We start from the raw sequence: 21,649 nt of genomic DNA, 5'->3' as shown, positions 1-21,649 counted from the left end.
AACCATCCATCCATCTATCCATCCAACCAGCCATTCACCCCAATCCATCCACCTACCCCTACCCAACCATCTACATGCCCATCCATTCATCCATCCATCCATCTACCTGCACACCCATCTACATGACTGCCCATCCCTCCATCCAGCCATTCATCCAGCCATCCCCATCCATCCATCATTTCCGGAGGGCCTACTATGTGCCAAGCACTGTGCCATGTGGGGATACAGATCCTGCTCAACTGTTAAGCTCCATGAAAGCCGCATCTGAGTTAATTACCTAAAACCACATACTAGGGTCTGGTTCGGGTCTAGTCTGGCACACAGTAGATGTTCAGTAAACACTCACTGAATGAGAGAATGAATGAGTAGACCCTGTCCTCCAGAAGCTCATGGTCTGGGAGAATGACATAATTTAGCATGACCAGGGTCACAGCTTGGCCACAAACAGAGCAGTGGAGCAGTCCAGGAGCGTGTGGTGGCCCTTGCCGAAGTGACCCCCACCCAGCTGGCTGCAAGATCACTTTGGTGGCTCCATCAGTGTGGGTTCCCTGATACAGACCCTCTTTCCCGAGCTGTCAGGGAATGTAAGTACAATTGGGCAAGTCCTGGGGCTCCTCTGGGCACTGGCACCAGTCCCTCTGTCACGTGGGACCTCAAATTAATTACCTGTGACCCTCTGATCTCTAGAGCCTCAGGTTCTGAGTCAGCTTTGCCAGCGTATCTTCTTACTAATTTATTCTAGAGCTCTTTGAGCTCCCTTTTCTGCATTTCAACTCAGTTCATTTCAACAAACATTTCCCAGGCAACTACTGGGCGCCAGGCCCTGGGAGAGCAGCCCGGAGCCCTCCGTGGCCTTGTTCCGGAGCAGGGTCTGCTGTTGGACCCTCAGGGAGCACCACGTCCAAGGGCACTTGACGCGGGTCCTCCGGCAGAGAAGCCAAGGAAGGCTGGGGAGGGCCTGCCGGGCGCGGCTGTGTGCTGTAAACATCCACGAACTCTGCCGACGGTTACCGAGAGGATGTTAAAAATAATTATCTGCTGAAAATATTAGATTTGCTCTGGATTGTTCATTACATACAATGGCTTAATAGGACTTTTATTGAAGAGCTGCAGAGCTCTGGGCCGAAATCAATTTGCCGTACCCTCGGAATCTTCATGTATGCTGTTGGCTTCCCCGGCGCGGAGCAATTTGTAATAGCTTTGGCGGGCTGTTGTTTTCAAAGCTCCGGCTCCATCACAAGCATTTATTTCTGACCACAAAATTACATTTATTCAACAGAAAGCAGCTCCAGGTCTTTAAGAGGTTAACTTCTGGAGTGCTTGGCTGCGGTCCAGCCACGGCCCAGGCGCGGCGGGCGCGGTGGCGCAGGCGGCGGCGACGGCGGAGGCAGCACAGGGCGGGCGGCCGTGATGAATGGGCTGCTGAGCACACCCCCTCCACGTGCGCTCGGCTCGCTCACTGGTTTCCATAGATCACGGGCTTAGCCTCAACGTATCTGACTGAAATTGAATTTGGCTTCTCTCTCAACCGTTCATTTCCTATGTTATGCAAGGTTATATCCTTTTCTGCATGAGCAGAACCAAACCAGCTGCAGCTTTGCAGGAGAAAATGTGTTTTCAATTAGGAAGCTGGCCTGAATACTGAACCACAGTCCTACTGCTCCCCTAATTGAGCCATCATGGAGAGGGCCTACAGGAAGACGCTGCAGCCACCAGGCCGCTGGGTTTCGGAGGAAGAGAATTAAAACACACGGTCGTCGTCACCGCCAAGACCGTCACCACTGCCACCACAGTCACCCTGACTACCAGGCGCGTAAAAGGGCCCTAGAGTCTGAAGATGGTCGTGTTGGCTGAGAAGGAAGTTCCCCTGGAAATGGGTCAGGACGGCAGCCTCCCCTGACCTCCAGCCAGAGTCTGCCGTGTCCTCAGGGTGCCTGGCCCGCCCTGTGCTCACCTGTCAAATGAACTTATTTACAAAACAGAAACAGACTCACAGACTTAGAGAACAAACTTACAGTTACCAGGGGGGAAGGACAGATTGGGAGTTTGGGATTGACATGTACACACTGCTATATTTAAAATAGATAACCAACAAGGACCTACTGTATAGCACAGAGAACTCTGCTCAATATTCTGTAGTAGCTTAAATGGGAAAAGAATTTGAAAAAGAATAGATACATGTATATGAATAACTGAATCACTTTGCTGTACATCTGAAACTAAGACAACATTGTTTTGTTTTGTGAATAAATTTTACTTATTTTATTTTTGGCTGTGTTGGGTCTTCGTCGGTGCGCGCAGGTTTTCTCTAGTTGTGGTGAGCGGGGGCTACTCTTCGTTGTGGTGCACAGGCTTCTCATTGTGGTGGTTTCTCTTGTCGCGGAGCATGGGCTCTAGGCGTGCAGGCTTCAGTAGTTGTGGCACACGGGCTTAGTTGCTCCGTGGCATGTGGGATCTTTCCAGACCAGGGCTCGAACCCATGTCCCCTGCACTGGCAGGTGGATTCCTAACCACTGCGCCACCAGGGAAGTCCTAAGACAACACTGTTAAACAACTATACTCCAATATAAAATAAAAATTAGGGCTTCCCTGGTGGCGCAGTGGTTGAGAGTCCACCTGCCGATGCAGGGGACACGGGTTCATGCCCCGGTCCGGGAAGATCCCACATGCCACGGAGCAGCTGGGCCCGTGAGCCATGGCCGCTGAGCCTGCGCGTCCGGAGCCTGTGCTCCACAATGGGAGAGGCCACAGCAGTGAGAGGCCCGCGTACTGCAAAAAAATAAAATAAAATAAAATAAAAATTAAGAAAAGGGGGGAGGGACACTGGGCTCAAACTGGCAGATGCCTTTGAGGCCCCAAGGAGGGGAGGCCACCTTATTTTTCTTGTGGGTCACTAGGAACCCGGTGCAAAGCCTCAAACACAGGACTCGGTGAGTCCTTGCTAACGAGGAGAAGGTAAGAGGGAGGAAACTTCAGCTGAGAATACCTCCCTCAACCAGCTAGGTCAGGCAAAGAGGGAGATACACATTCGGGGAGAAGATGCAGGCCCTTGAAAGGAAAAAGTCAGCAGCAGGCTGAGATGGTCTGCAAAAGGAACGAAGGAGGCAGACTTGTAGCTCGGTCTTAAAGGATGGAAATGATTTTTATAGGTGAGGAAGAGCAAAAGGTTATAATAACGGTGGCCGTGACTTTAGCAAAAGGGCAGAGGCAGGAAACCACAAGGCATGTTCGGTGACGGTAAATAGACCAGCCTGGCCGGAGCAGAAGCCAAGGACATGACGCCTGGAAATACATTTTAAAGCAAAATCATGGAGCTCCTGACACACGGATCAAGGGTGCTTGAGCGGGCGCTCAGACCCGGAACTTGACCTAGAGGAACTGCCCTTGGGGAGAGCCTAGCCCGTGGGTCCTACAATCAGCCACGCATGAGAATTAGTGGGGACTTTGTAAAAGGACAGATTCTTAGGTCCCCTCCCCAGTCTGCTCAATGAGAACCTTGGAGGGAGGAGCCCGGGGAGCTGTATTTCTGGAAACATGTGGGTGATTCTCAGGCAGCCGGTTGGGCTATCCGGGGACCAGCTTTGGGACCCACCTGTCTGGTCCAATTTTCTCAACTACCAACCTGCCCACAAGGCTTAATGTGGTACTTGCTAAGTACAGGTATGATGGGGACATAAGTACACGTGTGTGTGCATGTGTAACACACACAGTCCCTATCATCTAGATTTCAGAAGCGTAAGGCTTAGTATAGGGCTAGTTAAACTGTGTTCCAGTAAGTAGAAAATAAAGACAATGTCTCCAGGCTCAAAAATCACAAGACAGATACAAACGGAGCCCCACCAGAGATGAGGAGGGGAAGGGTTTGTTTCTGGCGAGGGTATTCTGACATGACTCAGAGGCTCCAAAGTTTGGGTTGGGCCTTGAAGACTGGGTAGGAGCTGAAAACATCCCTGACAGGTGGTCCCCTGGCCTTTGTCTGAACACTCCCAGTAATGGGAAACTCGCTACCTTGAATGACCGCTCCTTCGAGGAACAGATATAATTGCTGGAAAATGTCCCCTCTTCTGTTCTGCTGCTGATAGTCAACCCACGTACCAGGCCACTGAGTCACACGGGACTTCAGAGCCACAGGGCTCCCTGCCGACTCCCTCGCTCACCCACTCACTTTACAGATGCGCAGAGTCAGACAGAAAGAGGCCCAGGAGTGGCCCGAGTTCACAGCAGACAGAGCGGCAGCGCCTGGGTCAGCGCCTCTAACCCCTTGCGAAATGTTCTTGGGAGTAAAGCACTCGGACCTCCGGGCTTTACTTAGCCGTGGCCTTTAGATGTGAGTGCACAAATATGTGACAGGACAACAGACCCAGGCCACAGGGCACCCTGGACACTCAGTCACTTTTAACTAATTCATGGACTATTGACCCAACTCAATCCATTTCGTCTATTTTTTTTATTAAATCTATCAGATGGACCTGCAAGTGTGCACGGTCCTTTGCTTTACACCGCACTCAGACGTCTTTGGATGAGAGCCTTTCAAGGCAGTTTCCCATCTCGTGGCCCGTGAGACCCCTGCCCACCCGTACCCCGCTGGCTGCTCTGGCCTGGCTTCCTCGCTCCCTCGGCCCAGGCCCCCCAGCCCCGCAGGTCTCCTTTCCGGTCCCCACTCATTCCGAGCACTGTCCCTCCTCGGGGCCTTGGCACCTCCCCGCTCTGCCCGGCACTCTCCCAGCTCCGTGCTTGGCCGGTCCTTCTCATCACGCAGGTCTTCCCCCAACGTCACCTCCCATGAAGACCGTCTCTGGAGCAGCTGCCCTGCCTCTCCTGCGCTTCTCCGTTCCTATCACTTCCCTCACAGCACTGTCACCATCTGACATCACTCCTGTGTCCCTTCACTAGGACACAGGCACCTGTCAACTGTATCCACGGCTGTATCCTCAGCTCCTATTTGGCCCAGAGCTGCACACAGTCGGCTCTCGGGGGTTTTACTGAATGAAGAAACGAACAGAGAGAGTAAAACCCAGCATCAGAGCCCACGTGGGGTCTCACACGGCCAGACTGAGGCTCTGAATACCATTGCTGCTACGTATACAGTGGACCTTCAGTATAAAGGAAAATTCCAAAGGATGGCTTGGTCCCTCCCGTGGGCCATGTCAGCAGGTGACACTGCAACATCAGTTAACACGCACCCCACTCCTCCAAGGGGCACAGGTTGGGTTGCACCAAAGGATCTGCACACAGTTATGGATATTTATGTCTACGGGGACCAGGCATGCAGCACCAGATCTGATACAGGAGGGGCTGGTTGGAAGGGGAGGGAGCCTGAAGTTGTGTTTGCCAAGCGCTTTACGCTAAATGAACATCAACTGTCCTTATCAAAGACCAGGGAGTTGACTGAGAGAATGGAGGGGCAGAGGGCGCCACCTCCCCACTCCCCAAGCACCATCACTGGAGAACACGGTCTGGGAGGCCAGACAGCCCAGGCCCGCCGTTATCACCCATGTGACGATGGGCATCTTACTTACCTGCTCTGGGCTTAGTCTCCTCATCTGTGAAATGAGGATGCTGCTTCTACCCACCCATCCAATGGGCACCTACCGCATGCTCAACGGGGCCAGGTCTAGGTACAGAGAGGAGGCCAATACAGACGAAAAATCTGGAGAGAGTGGCGGGCATGAAAACTCACATACACAGAGGAAGGCACTCTGAACGGAACAACTTGCTACAAGAGAAATAAAGGGGCCTCAGTTTGGACTGACCGTCAGAGGACACCTCTGTGAGGGGTGACACCTGAGGCGAGCCCTACAGGATGAGTAGGAGAGGGCCGGTCGGGGGGTTGGGGGAACAGCTGGGGCTGGGAGGCAGGCAGCGGCCAGGCCAGGGCACCCCGAAGGCCCAGGGCACTGGGGAGGCCCTGGAAGCAAGGAAGGACCCAATCCTTGCTGATGCATAGAGGAGAGGAGGGGGTAGGGTGGGTAAGAGCGGGAACAGAGACCAGTTAGGGAACCACTGGTCTCGGTGACACACGACACGGCACTGGACAAGCGTGTGGGAGACGGCGACGGTGCACTCTGGAGGTGGGATGGAGGAGGTGGGGGCATGGGAGAGAGGAGGCGTCCTGGATTTCCAGCTGAGCCGGCCAGGCCCCCTGGGGCGTTATGCCCAAGAAGGTGAAGGTCGGAGGAGGAGGGAATTTCAGCAGGCATGGAAGCCAGAGAAGGGGAGGTGGGTTGTGGGTTAAGAAGTCTTTCCTGCGGAAAACCGCGAGGTCATGTCACACAGGCATTCTCGAAGGAGCTGGGACTCCAAAGAGAAGACCAAGTTAGAGAGAGAAACCTGAGTTTTCCACAGGCAGATCCTGAGAGATGATACAGCAAAGAAGGCCGTTCTTCAGAGGTCTGAAGGGAAAAGGAGGAACAGCCCAAGGAGACTAAAAATCAATAGGCAGAGAAGTGAACAGAAAACTCAGCGGGCACAGCATCACGGGATGTCAAAAGAAGAGGTTATCAAGAGAGGATCAGGTGGGCAGAATGTCACTGGGGTAAGAGAGCTGAGGACTTAAAGGGTTAAGGAAGAGCGGGGTGGATGCCAGACAGGGGTGGGTATACGCGTAGGATGGATGGCTCTTTGGAGAAGTTTGGCCAAGGGGCTGGGGGAGAAAGGAGTCTGTCTCTCTCCCTACCTCCCGAGATGGCACATGCTACCACTTGTGGGAATGCTGCTGAGAACACTCCAGGAACTAGCAGAGACTGAAGACACAGGAGGGGGTCCCTGCAGGACTGTAGTTCCTGAGAAAGCAGGAGCTGGGCTCTAAACCCTGGGGTGGGGGTGGGGGACCAGTGTTTGAGGAAGGGGCACATCCTCCCACAGTGGGAGCCAACAGGAGAGATGGATACAGCTTTGGAGATCCGCTGGCAGGAAGGTCAAAGCAGCGGCTCCTTTCCGGGATGGCGAAGACCGGGCAGCACATGCCTGAAAAGCACTGAGCACAGCGCTTGCTAACTGTCCCACAAATGCCATTTTGAACAACTTCACAAATGTGCTTTATCACAGAAGAAAAATGCAAAGAGATGGGAGAAAATAATACTCAGCTTCTGACATGCGAAAATAGAATTATGTAGCTACTGCCTTGTAAGCACGATTCTCTTTTGGAAAGAAGTAGCTCACACTTACAAAAGAGTACGTAAATTACAAATAACAAAATGAACACCTGTGAGTAACAACATTCCCATGACCTTTGAAACCACCTTTGTGCCTATATGCGGCAACCTCTGTTCTGGATTTCCTGTTTAACCTTTTTGTTATGGTTCTATTATATAATAATACAAATGTATCTTAAACAGTATCAGCTCAGTATTGCACCATTTTGCATTTCATTCACTTTCTCCTGCTGTGTTGTATTCCACTGTATGACTACATCATTCTTTACTTATTCTTCCTACTGCTGATGGAAAGCGGGTTGTTTCCACTTGCTTACCATTTGCAAACACTCCTGACCTTGTTTCCTGGGGTCCATGTTTAAGTTTATTTAGGGTGTATGTCTGGGAGTGGAAATGCTCTGTCAAAGTATATGTACTTCTTCAGCTGGAGAATCTGATGCCAGATAGGTTTTCAAAAAGGTTGCACCCATTTATGCTCTTATCTTGACTTTTGAATTTTGGCCAGCCTGGTAGATATGCATAAGGTGCATTTAGATTATTTTAATTTGCGTTTCCTTGATTATACGGTTGAGTATCTCTTCATATGTGTACTGACCATTCTGATTTTCTCTTCTGAGAATGCTGTTCATGGTTTTGCCCATTTTCCTATTGGAATGTTTGTTTTTTTCTTATTAATAGGTAAAAGTTAAAAAAAAAATTCCTGAATACTAATCCTTTGTCGGCTATGTGTATGGCAACTACCCCATGTACGATGGGTTCACAGTATGGCCCAAGGGGGCAACATTCACATCAGGGGCATTTGATCTTTATTATGAAAAAACGTTCAGATAGGTTTGAATCTTTGTTATGATAAGTTGCCAACAGATAAGGAAAATGCCTCGAGGGAGGTGGCGCCCTTTCCTAGTGCATACAGGTGACACAGAGCTAGCAGCACTGGGCTCGCCTTTCACTTCATTGAGGCTATCTTTCCATGAGAAAAAGAAAGCTTTTACTTTAAAATTTTAATGTAGTTGAATGTAACAATGTCTTCCTTTATGGTTTCCTGTTTAAGAAATCCTACCCAACCCAATGTCATCATATTCTGTATTTTCTTCTAAAAGGTTTAAAGTTTTACCTTAAGTCTTTACCTGTAATTTATGTTTGCATATGGTGTGAGGTAGGGATCTAATTTCATTTAATTCCATAAGGATAACCAATGGTCAGGAGGCCATTTATTGAAAAGTCCACCCTTTCGTCACTGATCTGCAATGCCATGTTTGCAATATATTTGGCTTCTGTATATGCACAGGTCACTTCCTGATTTCTTTACTACATCCCATTGGTGTATTTATCTGTCCCTGTGCCAATTACTGTAGCTTTGATAATCTGGTTGGGCAAATTCTCTGTCTTATTCTTATTTACTATTATATTTGTCATTATTGACCATTTGCTCTTGCATATAAATTCTGGAATCAGCTTTTCAAGTTTCATGAAAAATACTGTTAGAATTTTGATTGAAATTACAATGACTCACTCTGTCATCAATTTGGGGAAAACTGATGTCTTTAATAATACAGTAGTGGGAATTTCTTTCCTTGAATACCTTGACTTTCTCCATTTAACTCTTCTTTAGTATTGTTCGATAAGAATGTTATACTTTTCTCCAGAAAGATTTCCTATGTGTTGTCATATTTACTTCTAGGTATCCTTTATTTTTTTTGTTGCTATCTGCAGTGGTATCCTTTTTCAGTTTGCTATTGATGTAGAGCTATACAATTACTTTTTTATATTGATTTTGTATCTAGTAACCTTGTTAAATAATCGAGGCTCACTTGAAAAATGACAGTTTTATTTCTTCTGCTCTAATACTTGTACTTTATTTCTTTTCTAGTCTTCCATGAAGACTAGTCTTCTAAGACTTCCAGTACAATGTTAAATAAAAGTGGCAACAGTAGGCATTTGTCTTGTTCCTGATTTTATAGGGAATGTTTTTAACATCACTGAATATGATGACTGATGTAGGTTTTTGATAAATACCTTTTCCCAGGTTAACAAATTTCCCCTCTATTCCTGGTTTGCTGGTAGTTTTTGTTTTTGTTTTTAAATCGTGAATGAATGTTGAAATTTACCAAATTCTTTTCCTGTAACTTTTGAGATGTTTCCTTTTTAATCTGAGAATGATTACTAACTTGCATTAACTAATTTTTTCTGTTAAACCACACAGCATTCTTGGGATACATGGAGCTTGATGGAGTCAATTTATTGATACCTTTTTAAAGACTTCTGCATATCTATTCATAAACAAGACAGATTTTAATTTTCTTTTCTTATACTGTTCTTGTCTGGTTTTGGTATGAAGGTTACATTAGCTTCATAAAATAAGTTAGGAAGTGTTCTCTTTTTCTATTTTCTGAAGGAAAGGAAATTTTCCCAATTTGCAAAAGAAGAGAACTATCTGTTTCATGAATGATTGATAGGACTCTCCCATAAAACTCTCTAGACCTTGTGGATATATTTCTGCAATAGTTATAAGGCTATTCAGGTTTTCTATTTCTTCTTTAATCAGCTTTGGTATATCACAGCATACCAGAAATTTGTCCATTTTGCCTAGGTTTTAACATTTACTGGCATAAAATTGATTATAATATTCCCTTACTATCTTTTTAATCTCTACTGCAGCTGCAAAGTTATCCTGTTTTCCTTCCTAACCTTTTTTACCCTTGCTTTAGGAAGGTGGTTTGTCTATTGTAGTAGTTTTTTCAAAGAACCAACTTTTGGGCTATTTCTTTCTTGGGTCTTTCTTTTCTTTTTCATTCATTTTAATTTATATATTATTACTGCATTTTTAATTTACTTCTTCCTCTTTTCTTTGAGCTTATTCTATCATACTTTTATAACTTTTTAAGCTGGATGCTAAGCTCATGGATTTTTAGTCCTTTATTTCCCCTCTAATATAAGCAACTAAGTTAGTTCTTAAGAGGATTTTCCTCCCTGAGGATACTTGGGTTAAATATGCAGCTCCCCTACAGCCAAGAGAAGTAGGGCCTAGGCCAAGTCCTCACCCCCTCAACTTCTGTACGAGGACCCTCCTCAGGGAGAGGAGCTAGGAGCAGGGGTGGCAATTTGGAAGACTTAGTGTTTTCCTAGACGGTGTGACTGTCACTTCACTGAAGGGACTGCCTGATGACTGGACTGAAATAAACCTTAAACTGGACTGACCCTCCCCACCTCCACCTCGTCAATCAGCTGGCTGGGTGTAAGAGTTAAACTTGATGACTTTGCTATAATAATTATGAATAACCATTATGACTGTATGATCCCAAACCTTTCAATCAAGGACAACAAGTCATTATTTACTAGTTTCTTCTAAAGGTGTTTCCCGAGCATACCTTCCAGGGTCCCTCTCACCTTATGAACAACAACAGATCCTGAAGAAAGGAGAGAGGCAAGGTGCTTTAAAAACTGCTCCCGGGGGAACCTGGCTGTTCCATCATTTATCAATAACCACTCTGAGAGCCCAAATACTTTTTGATTCTCACTTGCTGCGTCGGGTGCTGGGAACACAATGGCCAACAGGACAACATACAGTGGCTGCCTTCACACATTTTACAGACGAAAGGAGAACCGAGACAAAGTGACAGGTGGCTCTCCGGTATGATGACAAATGCATCACGAATAGCTCGGAGCACACCATGGGGGGCACCTGGCCCATCCTTTGGGGCTCAGGGAAGACATTCCTTGAGGAAGTGAGCCAGGTAAAGAGGAAGGAAGAGGAACGTTTCAGGAAGCAGGTCAGCCGTGCAAAGGCCTGGGGACCAGTGAGGACGCCCTGTGCACAAGGACCTGGCAAGAGACTCAGGATGGCCATGGATGCTGGGACAGGAGGGAAGGAGTGAGCGGACCCTAGAGAGGTGAGCAGTTACTGAACCACGTGGGCCCCACAAACCACAGGCAGGAGGGCGTCTGGATTTACACCGAGGACCATGAGAAAACACCTAAGGGCGTAAACGGCACCCTGGCCCGGCTAGCGTTTTCCGTCACGTTATGACACACAATAAAGAAGTCTTTGGGCTTCCCTGGTGGCGCAGTGGTTGAGAATCTGCCTGCCGATGCAGGGGACACGGGTTCGTGCCCCGGTCCGGGAAGATCCCACATGCCGCGGAGCGGCTGGGCCCGTGAGCCATGGCCGCTGAGCCTGCGTGTCCGGAGCCTGTGCTCCGCAACGGGAGAGGCCACAGTAGTGAGAGGCCCGCATACCGCAAAAAAAAAAAAAAAAAAAAAAAAAAAGGAAGTCTTCTCGCAGGAACTCTAAAGACCTCTGTCTGTGAATTTCTCGCTGTCTGAAAACTTTATTTTTATTTTGTTTTGTTTTTTTCTTTTGGGGATCTCAAGTAAGGAAGAAATCTGTACAAATTCTGAGGCGAAGATTACCTTTTCACTAACACAGTACTTTCTTCTAGGGGAACTCAAGCACATTGGGATGAACTCAAAGAATATATCTGATAAATAAAACTGCAGCAGCAGACACTCGAGTGATGGGTACGAGAATGAACCTCTGGTTACTAGAGAAGGTGGCTTTTTAGGAAAACAACGGATCCCGCCCCATCTAAGCATCAGGACACGCTGCCCCTGGTCATCCCTACTCTCGTGGTCCCCACGTGCAGTTATCCGCTGCTATGCAAGCTCAGTCTTCAGAAACGAGCAGGATTTAGCCCCCTCTGCTCAAATCAGCTTATTGGAAAGCACACATTATTTAACATAAATATAGCAATTAGCAGCAGCTTGGTAGATATTAACGGTGCTATAAAAATATTTACTTTTCAAATAGCCTTAAAAAAAAATAAGGCAAATAGGAAGCCTAGATGTCTCACAGGCATTCTAAATTTAATATATATTGCCAGAAGTAAACCCATCGCCCCAATAGAATGTGGGATAGTCTACACAACTGGCTTAGATTCTTTAAAAACAAAAACAATAACAAAGGTGAGGGGGTGGAGAGAGTGTCTATATTAAAAGAGAAATAAAAAAATAAATAAATAAATATATATATATATATATATATATATATGTGTGTATATATATATATATATATATATCCATCCCTCAAATGCAATGTAGAGCAGTTATAAAAGACATTTTAAGGGTAATGGGAAATTTGATTTTGGACAGAATATCAGATATTATGAAATTCGTGTTATTTTCCCAGGTGTGATACTCGGGGTTACTGTGGAAATGCCCTTAATTTTAGGAGACGCCCATGCCGCTGAGGGTGTGGGGTGGCCGGCTGGCTGCAACTCACTTCCAAATGTTGAGCAAAGGGGTGGGGGGAGGGGAGCAAACGTAGCACAACGTTGACAGGTGAGGATTCTGGGTAAAGGGTGCTTGGCTCTTCGTTATACCAGTCTTTCTACTTTTAGGTAGGTTGGAAATTTTTCAGAAAGAATCAAAAACAAGCAAACAACAGAAAGAGCACCCTGAGCTATTTCAACCAGAGAAACACTAAGCTGATGGGTCTCACAAAAGCTGCTGAACAGGTAGAAGAAAAGCTTAGATCACATGTGGGCAGGTGTAAGGTGATGGCTTTACTCAGAAAATGAGGGTTTGGAGATGTAATTCTGAGGAAAGGGCAATTCAAGTCCTTCCGAGACCTGGGCTACCGATGTCCTTCTGTGCCTTAGGGAGCCAAGCACGGAGGGGGGACGACTTCCTGCGGCAGGAAATTATAAACCGAGAGAGGAGCCCCGCCTGCACTGCTCTCAAATCTGCAGCCATCACCAGCCTCACCGCGGCTGCTGCCCTCACATGCAACCCTCGCCGTCCTGGAATCGCCTCTCCGCCCTCCGCCGCCTCCTCGGATCCCGCACCTTTTGCTGTCACCCGCGTGCTGAAGAGTTGGCCAAATGGCAGCCCCGATCTCTCGCTGGGAGCTCGAGGGGCCAGGATCCCAGCCTCTTGGCGCTCCCCACCTCGTCCCCTCACTTCCCCGCATCCAGCCCCTCCTCCCGGGCTCTCTGTGAGTTGGGAAGCTGCAGGAACACAAAATTTCGAAGGCCCCACCGGCGTGGGTTCCTTAGAGGGCTTGAGAACAGTCTCGCTCCTCCTTGCTGCTATTACTAGGTCATCGTTCCTACAGGAGAAGCTGAGAGCGGATAATCCCCCGACACTAACATCACTTCTGGTTTTCTGAAATTCACCGAGTGTCTACACAAAGGGCAGAGAAGGAGCAGGCGTGTCACCTACCTGGACTGCCCGCATCATCTGTGATGAACAGCATTCAGGGCACACAGGTCTCAGATGACTGGCCGCCTACCTGCCACCTTGCCTGGCCCTTCTCTGGAAGGATCCATGAGAAGACGTTCCTTATACTGAGCCCAGACCTACTCCTCGTGGCTTCTGCCTGTGAAGTTCCTCTTTCCCCCGCGGCTGTGCATGAAGGCACCAGACTGACGGAGCACATCCTTTCTGCATGGGAGACTTCGTGGCTGCAGCCCCCATCCAGCTCAGGGGACCAGTGTGCTCGGGGAGGCCTGTGGGCTCTGAGGCTGGGGTCTGAACAAGCCCAGTACACCGTGGGAGGTGTGATACGCCGGCCACTGCTCCCCGGATTCCTCCGCCGCTTCTGACATCCCGAATCCCGCCTCCCCTCCCACGTGGGCTTGAATCGAGGAATCGGTGGAAACCTCACTTTGAGGGGCCCGTCACCTGCACGTGGATGGGTCGGTGTGGCTGCGGAGGCTCCCTCCGAGCAAGCACCTTCTGCCAGTGGCACTTACTTTATGAGAACAGGAAGAAAGCGTGAGGAACAGGAAGGCGGCTCAGGATGCAAAAGAAACATAAACGCTTACCTCCCCTTGGAAGCTCTTCAGCAGCGGCGCTACCTGCTTGCGCAAATCCTGGGGTGAGAAGGTGGGTCAGGAAGCAGCCATGGGAGAAGAAAAGAGAAGGAAACATTCGTTAAGGTCTCCTAAAAACAGCTTTGAATGCGGTGCTGGTTACCATTACATAAAGCAATCCCGGTGTCTCTCCTGTCCCGTTCCCTCCCTCATACACGTAAATAATGCCAACTGTGCCCCGTTGTTTAAATGAACTCACTTAAGAATACCACTAAGCTTTATTTTCCCTGAGTCCTGGTTATCTACACCTCATTTTGAATGTGCTGTGGACTAAAGTTTTTGCTGGTGTCAGTCTAAGACAATTTGCTTAGAATACCATCGAATATTATACGGTAGGTTTGATTTGCTTGTATCTGAAGTGGATGTGGGTCACCATCCTGCATTTTAGTTGCTACTTTGGGGTACGATCCATGGGAGATACATGGATTTTGAATCCATGTCTGATACAGTCACTGGAAATTTTATCCTAAGCCACCAGTACCCGTTTCAGAACCTGCGAACATGTTATCTTATTTAAAATGAAGTAATTGACTAATGCACAAAATAGTGATTATAGTCAACAATACTGTATTATAAACTTCAAAGTTGCTAAGAGATTAGATCTTAACTGTTCTCAGCATAAAAGGAATACTAATGACGTGACGTGATAAAGGTGTGAGCTAATGCTACTATGGCCATTATACTGTAATACATAAATGGTTGTACAGACCAACATGTTGTACACCTCAAACTTGCACAATCTTACATGTCAAGTCTATCTCAACTTTTAAAAAATAGAAAAAAAATGAAGTAACGGAGAAAATACTTCAAACACTTTGAAAGGACTCGTACAAGGCAACATCTCCTTTACTGAGAGCTGGGGCATATAAGGTATATACTGAGCCCAATCTATGTGCCAGACCCGGTTCAGTAAGTCTGGGCCAAGGCCTAAGCATCTACGTTTTTTTGAAGCTCCGAGGCTGATGCAGACGCTCAAGTAAAACTGACTAGTATTGGTAACGGTGTACCCATCCAACCATAACATGGGGAGAAAGTAAAACATTATTTCAGAAAAAGAGCCCCTGTGCTGTGGGAGAACATAAGAGGAAGGATAAATTCAGGTTAAGGAGGTGAAGAGCAGTGTCGCAGAGGGGGCAGCATCTGAGCTGGGAAGACAGGTAGGATTTTTGTAGGGGCCAAGGAGAGGGCTCGGGGACACGAATCCTTGGCCTCTCTGCCCCCGGAACGCTACAGCTCTCTACGTAGCCCCGGCCCTGGGCCTACTCAGGCCCTGAGCTGAGCTGTGTGTACACACGGGCTCGCTGGCGTCTGCTCTTTTGGTAACTGCCTTTTGTGTTCCTCTGGCCAAGCACCCAGATGAAAGGGGCCTCCATCCCACGCTCTGAATCCAGCTCGAGACCACAGCGCACGGCTCTGCAGCGTTAGGAAGGACGACGGCTCCAGGTACCCGTGCTCCACTGTTCTTTGTGGTTTCCCTCTGGACTGGGGCCTGTGACATTTCGGTGTCAGGAAGCCCTTCTAAGAATCTGAGGACAGCTATTGACCTTCGCCTCTGGGAGAAAACCCTGCAAATTACTTCACTGAGGGCTTCCTAAAGCCTACCTACGGACCCAGGTGAGGCTCCCTTGTTCGAGCCCATGCGGTTGTATACAGTTGTCACCAGCTCTTTATGTTCAAATGTAACTTGATTAAATTAAAAAATTCAGCTTCTCAGTTGCAGGAGCCACATTTGAAGTACTGAGTAGACACGCGAGGCTGATGGCCAGGGCACTGGACCGCAAAGACACAGGACATCTCCACTGCTGCAGAGTGACCTAATGAATAGGACTGTACCATAAGCTCTTTGCCAAACATAATTAACCCACACTGGTTTGTATTGTAACCTGTGAAAGTATTTGCTCAAGAGGAATTATAGTTTCCCCTTTGATTATACATTTTCCTATAGGTTGCGTCCTTAAAGGTGACTTCCTTGGAGAAGTCCTTTTGTTCCTCCATTGGGTCATTTTCTCTATTTTTACACCAAACTCCATGGCAAAAAAATAATCAAACTCTTTGGCAGCCTCTTCTTAAATAAATAAGGCTATCTGCGGTGAGCACAGTAACGGCCCCCAAAGATGTCCATGTCCTCATCGCCAGAACCTGTGACTCTGTTAGGTTACGTGGTAAAAGGAACTTGGCAGATGTGATTAAGTTAGGGGCCCTGAGTTGGGGAGATGACCCTGGAGTATCCAGGTGGGCCTGATGTAATCGCAACGGTCCTGATGAGAGGGAGGAGGGGGGTGAGAGTCAGAGGGGATGTGAGATGGAAGCGGAGGTCAGAACAACGGAGGGCACAAGCCAAGGCTCGCAGGCGGCCTGAGAAGCTGGAGCCTCCCCTGGAGCCTCTACAGGAACGCAACTCTGCGCGGTAAAACCCATTCTGGACTCTGACCTCTGGCGCTGTCAGATGACAAGTTTCTATTGTTCTCGGCCACCCAAGTCTGGTAGTTTGTTACAGTGGCAATAGGAAACTAATACACTATCTCATTCAGCCCACTGTGCTTTTCAGCAACATAGAGGATAAGATAGAACACCGAAAGGGAGAGTGAGGGGCAAGAGGCTGCCAAGGGTGAAGAGTGACGGAGGAAAGATTACAGGCTGGCCCCAGGCAGGGTCAGTAAAGCCTACGTTTCCATCACGAGGAATAAGCCTGGCTTCTTTGGGAGAAACTCGGCCACTGCAGGTAACTACTCGGGAGGTCTACACACAGGGAGATCACTGTGTCCCCGGGAGGGGGTGACATGGCCTGGATTCTCTGTGTGGGGGGGGACGTGAAGGTGGAAACAGCCCTCAGGACTCTGAGGGGGGTGGGCCAGTCCCCTTGCCTCCCCCAGGAAGGGACAAGCAGGCAGCATGATTGCACTGAGGTACTTTGGTCACAAACTGCAAACACGAGATGATGGATGGAGTTTGCTGTTTGATTTCCCAAAAGGCTGACTGTGAGGAAGGCGACTCGTGAATGAGGTGTCAGGTATCCCCGCGGTCCACACTGACCACAGGTGGGGGGTAAAGTGCGTTAACGGTGCGCGCCCTTGCTCGCACAGGGCTGTGGCGAATCTTCCCCTCAAAAGGCCACAGACTCATATTAATCGAATTTAAAAATAAGACATGAACAGGTCAAGGATGAGAACCTCTGTGCAGTGCTTGCCTCCCAACTGCTGGTGGGAAGCCATGGGCTTTGGGTGGTCTTTGACTTAACAGGGAGGCCTCAGGTGGTCTGGGAGCCCTGGGCGAGGGCTGAGGGCCTGCCCTGCTCCACCTGACAGCTGGTAGCACCTGATGGCCCTCGGGCTCTTGAAAGGGGGACCCCTAAGGCCTCCGACAGACCTGAATTGGATACTGCAGAACCGGAAGCAGCCGGGCTCTGATGTCAGGCATGGGATATGCTTCCCGGCCCCTCTCACCCCGAGTCTGTGAAGGGGGCTGTGATCAGAGTCAGGGGTGTGCCCTCCTCCTTCCAGACTGGGGCTCGCTTGAGGGCAGGGGATGGGTTTTGGTCACGCCCCCCCCTAAAACTCCAGCATCCAACGCGGGGCTGGGGGATATTTTGCTGAGGAAACCTAGGCCCGAGGGGCCTTAAATCCAGAAGGGTGGACTACGGAAGCTGGTTGTAGTCCACGCCAGGGCCCTTGTCCCAGAGAGGCCCCCCACGCAGTCTGCTCCCCAACAGGGCACAGCAGGGAGGGCTGCAGGGCGGCCCTGGGCTTGGTGCACAAGGCACCCTCTGAGGCCACGGACCGGTCGGCAGAAAGACCTCTGTTGACTCTGCCTAGAACGGGTTGGTCACACAGAGGGGGAACTCACAGGGCATGGAGTGCGTGCATGAGCAAATAAATTAAAGAGCAAACAATCTCTCAAAGTGTGTTAAGAACCGGGCAAGTGAGAGACTGCCCTGCCTGGATATGAGCCCTCAAGGCTGGGGTCCATCTCCCAGGCCAGCGCTGCCAGCACAAACAGAGTGCCAGCCACCTGTATGACTGACAACATTCAATAGCTCCGTTCAAAATGCAAAAAGAAACAGAGGAAATCAATTTTAGCTTCACTTCACCCAATATATCCAAAATATTGTCATTTCCTATGTAACCAATATAAAAATTATTAACGAGATAGTGTACATTCTTTGTTAGTATTAAGTCTTTGAAACCGGGGATGCATCCCCCTACCTCTCCGTTTGGACTGGCTGCATGTCAAGTGGCCCCTCATAGCCGCACGTGGCCAGTGGCCACCACGTCGGGCAGCTCGGGGCTAAGCGAGGTGCTCACGGATCAGGGCTCTCCTGGGGGAGATGGTGAAGGCCAGCGAGCCCCCCACCCCCCCGGACGGCCAGAGGGAGCGAGCGGTGAAAGAGCCAGAATCGGGAGAAATAGGAGAGTCAGGAGAACACAAGGTCAAAAGGAGGCAGTTTCAGGAGGGAAAAGGTACTGGTGTCAAATGTCGCCACAGACGCCAGGCCTGGGAATACGGTTGGGTCGAACATCCAGGCAGCGCTGAGCACAGCTGAGTAAAGTTGGAGGCTGGAAACCAATGTGTGAGGGGCTGAGGAAGAGGCTGCAGTGAGTGTGAGGTGAAGGAAGAAGCGAGACAGGGTTGGGGAGCCCCACGGGGAAGGGGGTCACGGGCGGAAGGTAATGACAGTTCCCACTTGGCGAGTGCTTAAGTGAGTGAGGGGCTTCAGATACAGGATGTTCGTTTGCTTTTCACTATAACTCTGCCAACCGAAGGGACTGGTACCCACACGTCACAGACAGCGATGCCTGAGGCTCTGAAAGGGAAGGAGATTTGTCCAAGGTCGCACAGCGGGAAGAGTCAGGATGTGAACCCAGAGCTCTCTCCAAGGCCCACGCCACACGGAGATTTTGTAAAGGAATCCATCACCTTGGACACCAGCACTGTGGGGGGCACACAGGGATCACTCAAAAGGCTTGTGATGGGCCTAAACTCGGAGGGGAAACGGCAAAGCTGGATGGGGTCATGGAATGTGAGAGCTGGTAGGGCCAAGGCGTTTGAGACCTTGCAAAGAGAAGAGGAGGGAGAGCCGGCGTGGAGGTGCAGCCTCAGGGGCAGGCATCCGGGAGCCCTGGCGCTCAGCCCACAAAACAGTGTCTCTTACTCGGCTCGCCCCGGGTCCACCCCAAGCCCCGCCAGACTGCACAGGGCCAGCCTCATGAGAGCACCAGCTTTGAGTTCAGCAGATGGCAAAAGTATTTCTAGAGCGCTCCAGGATGGTGGAAGATCCACGCCTCTCATAATGTTAGTAAATAAAGTAAACTGGTCTCCGCTGCCCATGGTCTTAACCAGCCCAGTATAAAAAATCGTGTCTTTGGACATAATCGCGTCTCACGGCAGACCTGCTAAAATAACCTCTTAAGATGTTAAAGCTGGATGTGTGTGTTTGTACTCAAGAACACACATCTATCTGAAGACAGCTGGAGAGAAAAAAGGCCCTAAATATTCACACCCATACACACACAAAGTGATGTACTTGGAGTCACCAGCTAAAAAAATCACTCATTCCCATTTTATTTTGGGCACTCTGAGAAATTCCTTATCTAATGCTGCTACCTCCAAATATTACCTGGTTTAGTACCAAACTAAGAACCCAGAACCAACGATGCTGACTTCTGACCCGTGGACCGCTCCGTCATTGGTTAGTGAGGACATGACATGCTGCACTGTCTTTTTTTATTAATTAATTAATTAATGGCTGCGTTGGGTTTTTGTTGCTGCGCGCGGGCTTTCTCTAGTTACGGCAAGCGGGGGCTACTCTTCGTGGCAGTGTGTGGGCTTCTCATTGCGGTGGCTTCTCTTGTTGCAGAGCACAGGCTCTAGGCGTGCAGGCTTCGGTAGTTGTGGCTCGCAGGCTCTAGAGCACAGGCTCCGTAGTTGTGGCTCAGGGGCTTTTGTTGCTCCGCGGCATGTGGGATCTTCCCAGACCAGGGCTCGAACCCATGTCCCCTGCAATGGCAGGCAGATTCTTAACCACTGCACCACCAGGGAAGTCCCGCCAGTGGGGTTTTGATTGGCATGGACCCCGTTTTCTTCAGTTTGCAGTTGCACAGAAGGGCACGTGGTCCCCTGCTATGACTGGGAGTGGTAACAGCTGTAGTTTTTGGTGCTGTCCAGAGAGCAAAGAGCACCCTGTTCTAAAAGGACAATGCAGGGACGTCTCTGGTGGCACAGTGGTTAAGAATCCACCTGCCAATGCAGGGGACACGGGTTTGAGCCCTGGTCCAGGAAGATCCCACATGCTGCGGAGCAACTAAGCCCATGTGCCACAACTCCTGAGCCCGTGAGCCACAACTACCGAAGCCTGCACACCTAGAGCCTGTGCTCTGCAACAAGAGAAGCCACCGCAATGAGAAGCCCATGCACCGCCACGAAGAGTAGCCCCCGCTTGCCGTAACTAGAGAAAACCCACATGCAGCAACAAAGACCCAATGCAGCCAAAAATAAATAAATTAATAAATTAAAACAAACAAACAACCCACTGGCGTGAATGAGAATTAGGAAATGAACTCAAGGTCAAGAAACTTAAATTTAGGGTTAGCACACTTAATTCAGCAACAGGTTTTTCAGTGTTGTTTCAAATTTTCTTCAATTCTGTATCATTTACTGAGCAGAAAGCAGCAAACATCTTAACACGTAGAGAGCGATGCCCTTGAGATTATTAATATCGGATGTCTGTTTGCAAAACCAGAGTACTGCATTGCGACCTTCTCTCCCTGGAGCACGTGGCAAATAATAAGCGATGTTTATCGAGAGGTGCTTCTATGTGAAAAGCATTTTCATTAGTCTCCAAACCACTGATTCACAAGTCATTTTTTAGGTCAGAAAACTGAACAGTAAAATGCTATTGAGGAATCTTCTATCTAATGACTACTGCTGGAGAAACCATTCTGATTTAAAAGCAAAACAGAAATAAAATTATGAAGTCACCACGCAGTATTCAGTCACACCTGTGAGGTGCCAGCGAGAAACACAAGACACAGTCTCTGAACCCAGATGGTCTGAATCTTTGACTCTCTGCCCATTTTGAGCACTTGGGTGGTCTCTGGAAGGCTCTGTTCCCTCTTTGGGACCTGGCACTCCCAATACCCATGACACTTCTCCCATCCACACTGACACGTGATACCAGGGCCGGCATCACAGAATCTCATACCGTGGATTCCAATCTGGTGGCCACCCGGGCCCACCTCTGAGTCTTGGAAAGAACGGTGCCCAGGACATGGCTGTTTAGGTTTGGAAGGACAAGCAGATGAAGGGGAATAGCCAGGCCTCACGTGTAAACACAAAGAGGCTATGAATTACAAATGCATCTTCAGGGAACTCCCTGGTGGTCCAGTGGTTAGGACTTGGCGCTCTCACTGCCGGGGCCCAGGTTCAATCCCTGGTGGGGGGACAAGCCACATGGCTCGGGGGTGGGGGGAATGCGTCTTCCAAGCCATAAAATGATCTCTATTTCCAGAAGATTCTAAAGTCCAGATTTCCCGACATGTTTTACAATGCCCTTTTCCCTTTCCCTTCTCTGTAACTCAGGTGTGTTTCTCTGGAACGACTCTGCCTACATTGAAGACTCCGACCGTC

General features: G+C 49.0%; 1 protein-coding gene across 15 annotated transcripts in view; it reads right to left on the bottom strand.

Annotated features, from left to right (window-relative positions):
- CUX1 (cut like homeobox 1) overlaps positions 1–21,649 on the bottom strand; it is a 374,908-nt gene that overhangs the window by 186,426 nt on the left and 166,833 nt on the right. For all 15 annotated transcript variants that reach the window (XM_081255634.1, XM_081255632.1, XM_081255622.1 and 12 more), the window contains exon 3: positions 13,979–14,026. In XM_081255634.1, the coding sequence (XP_081111760.1) occupies positions 13,979–14,026 (48 nt within the window). The remainder of the gene's footprint in view (positions 1–13,978; positions 14,027–21,649) is intronic.

Source organism: Mesoplodon bidens (genome assembly GCF_964165515.1).
Source record: "Mesoplodon bidens genome assembly, chromosome: 15".
NCBI classification, from domain to species: domain Eukaryota; kingdom Metazoa; phylum Chordata; class Mammalia; order Artiodactyla; family Ziphiidae; genus Mesoplodon; species Mesoplodon bidens.
The sequence above is the reverse complement of the archived record's forward strand: the minus strand, read 5'-3'. Positions and strand labels throughout refer to the sequence as shown.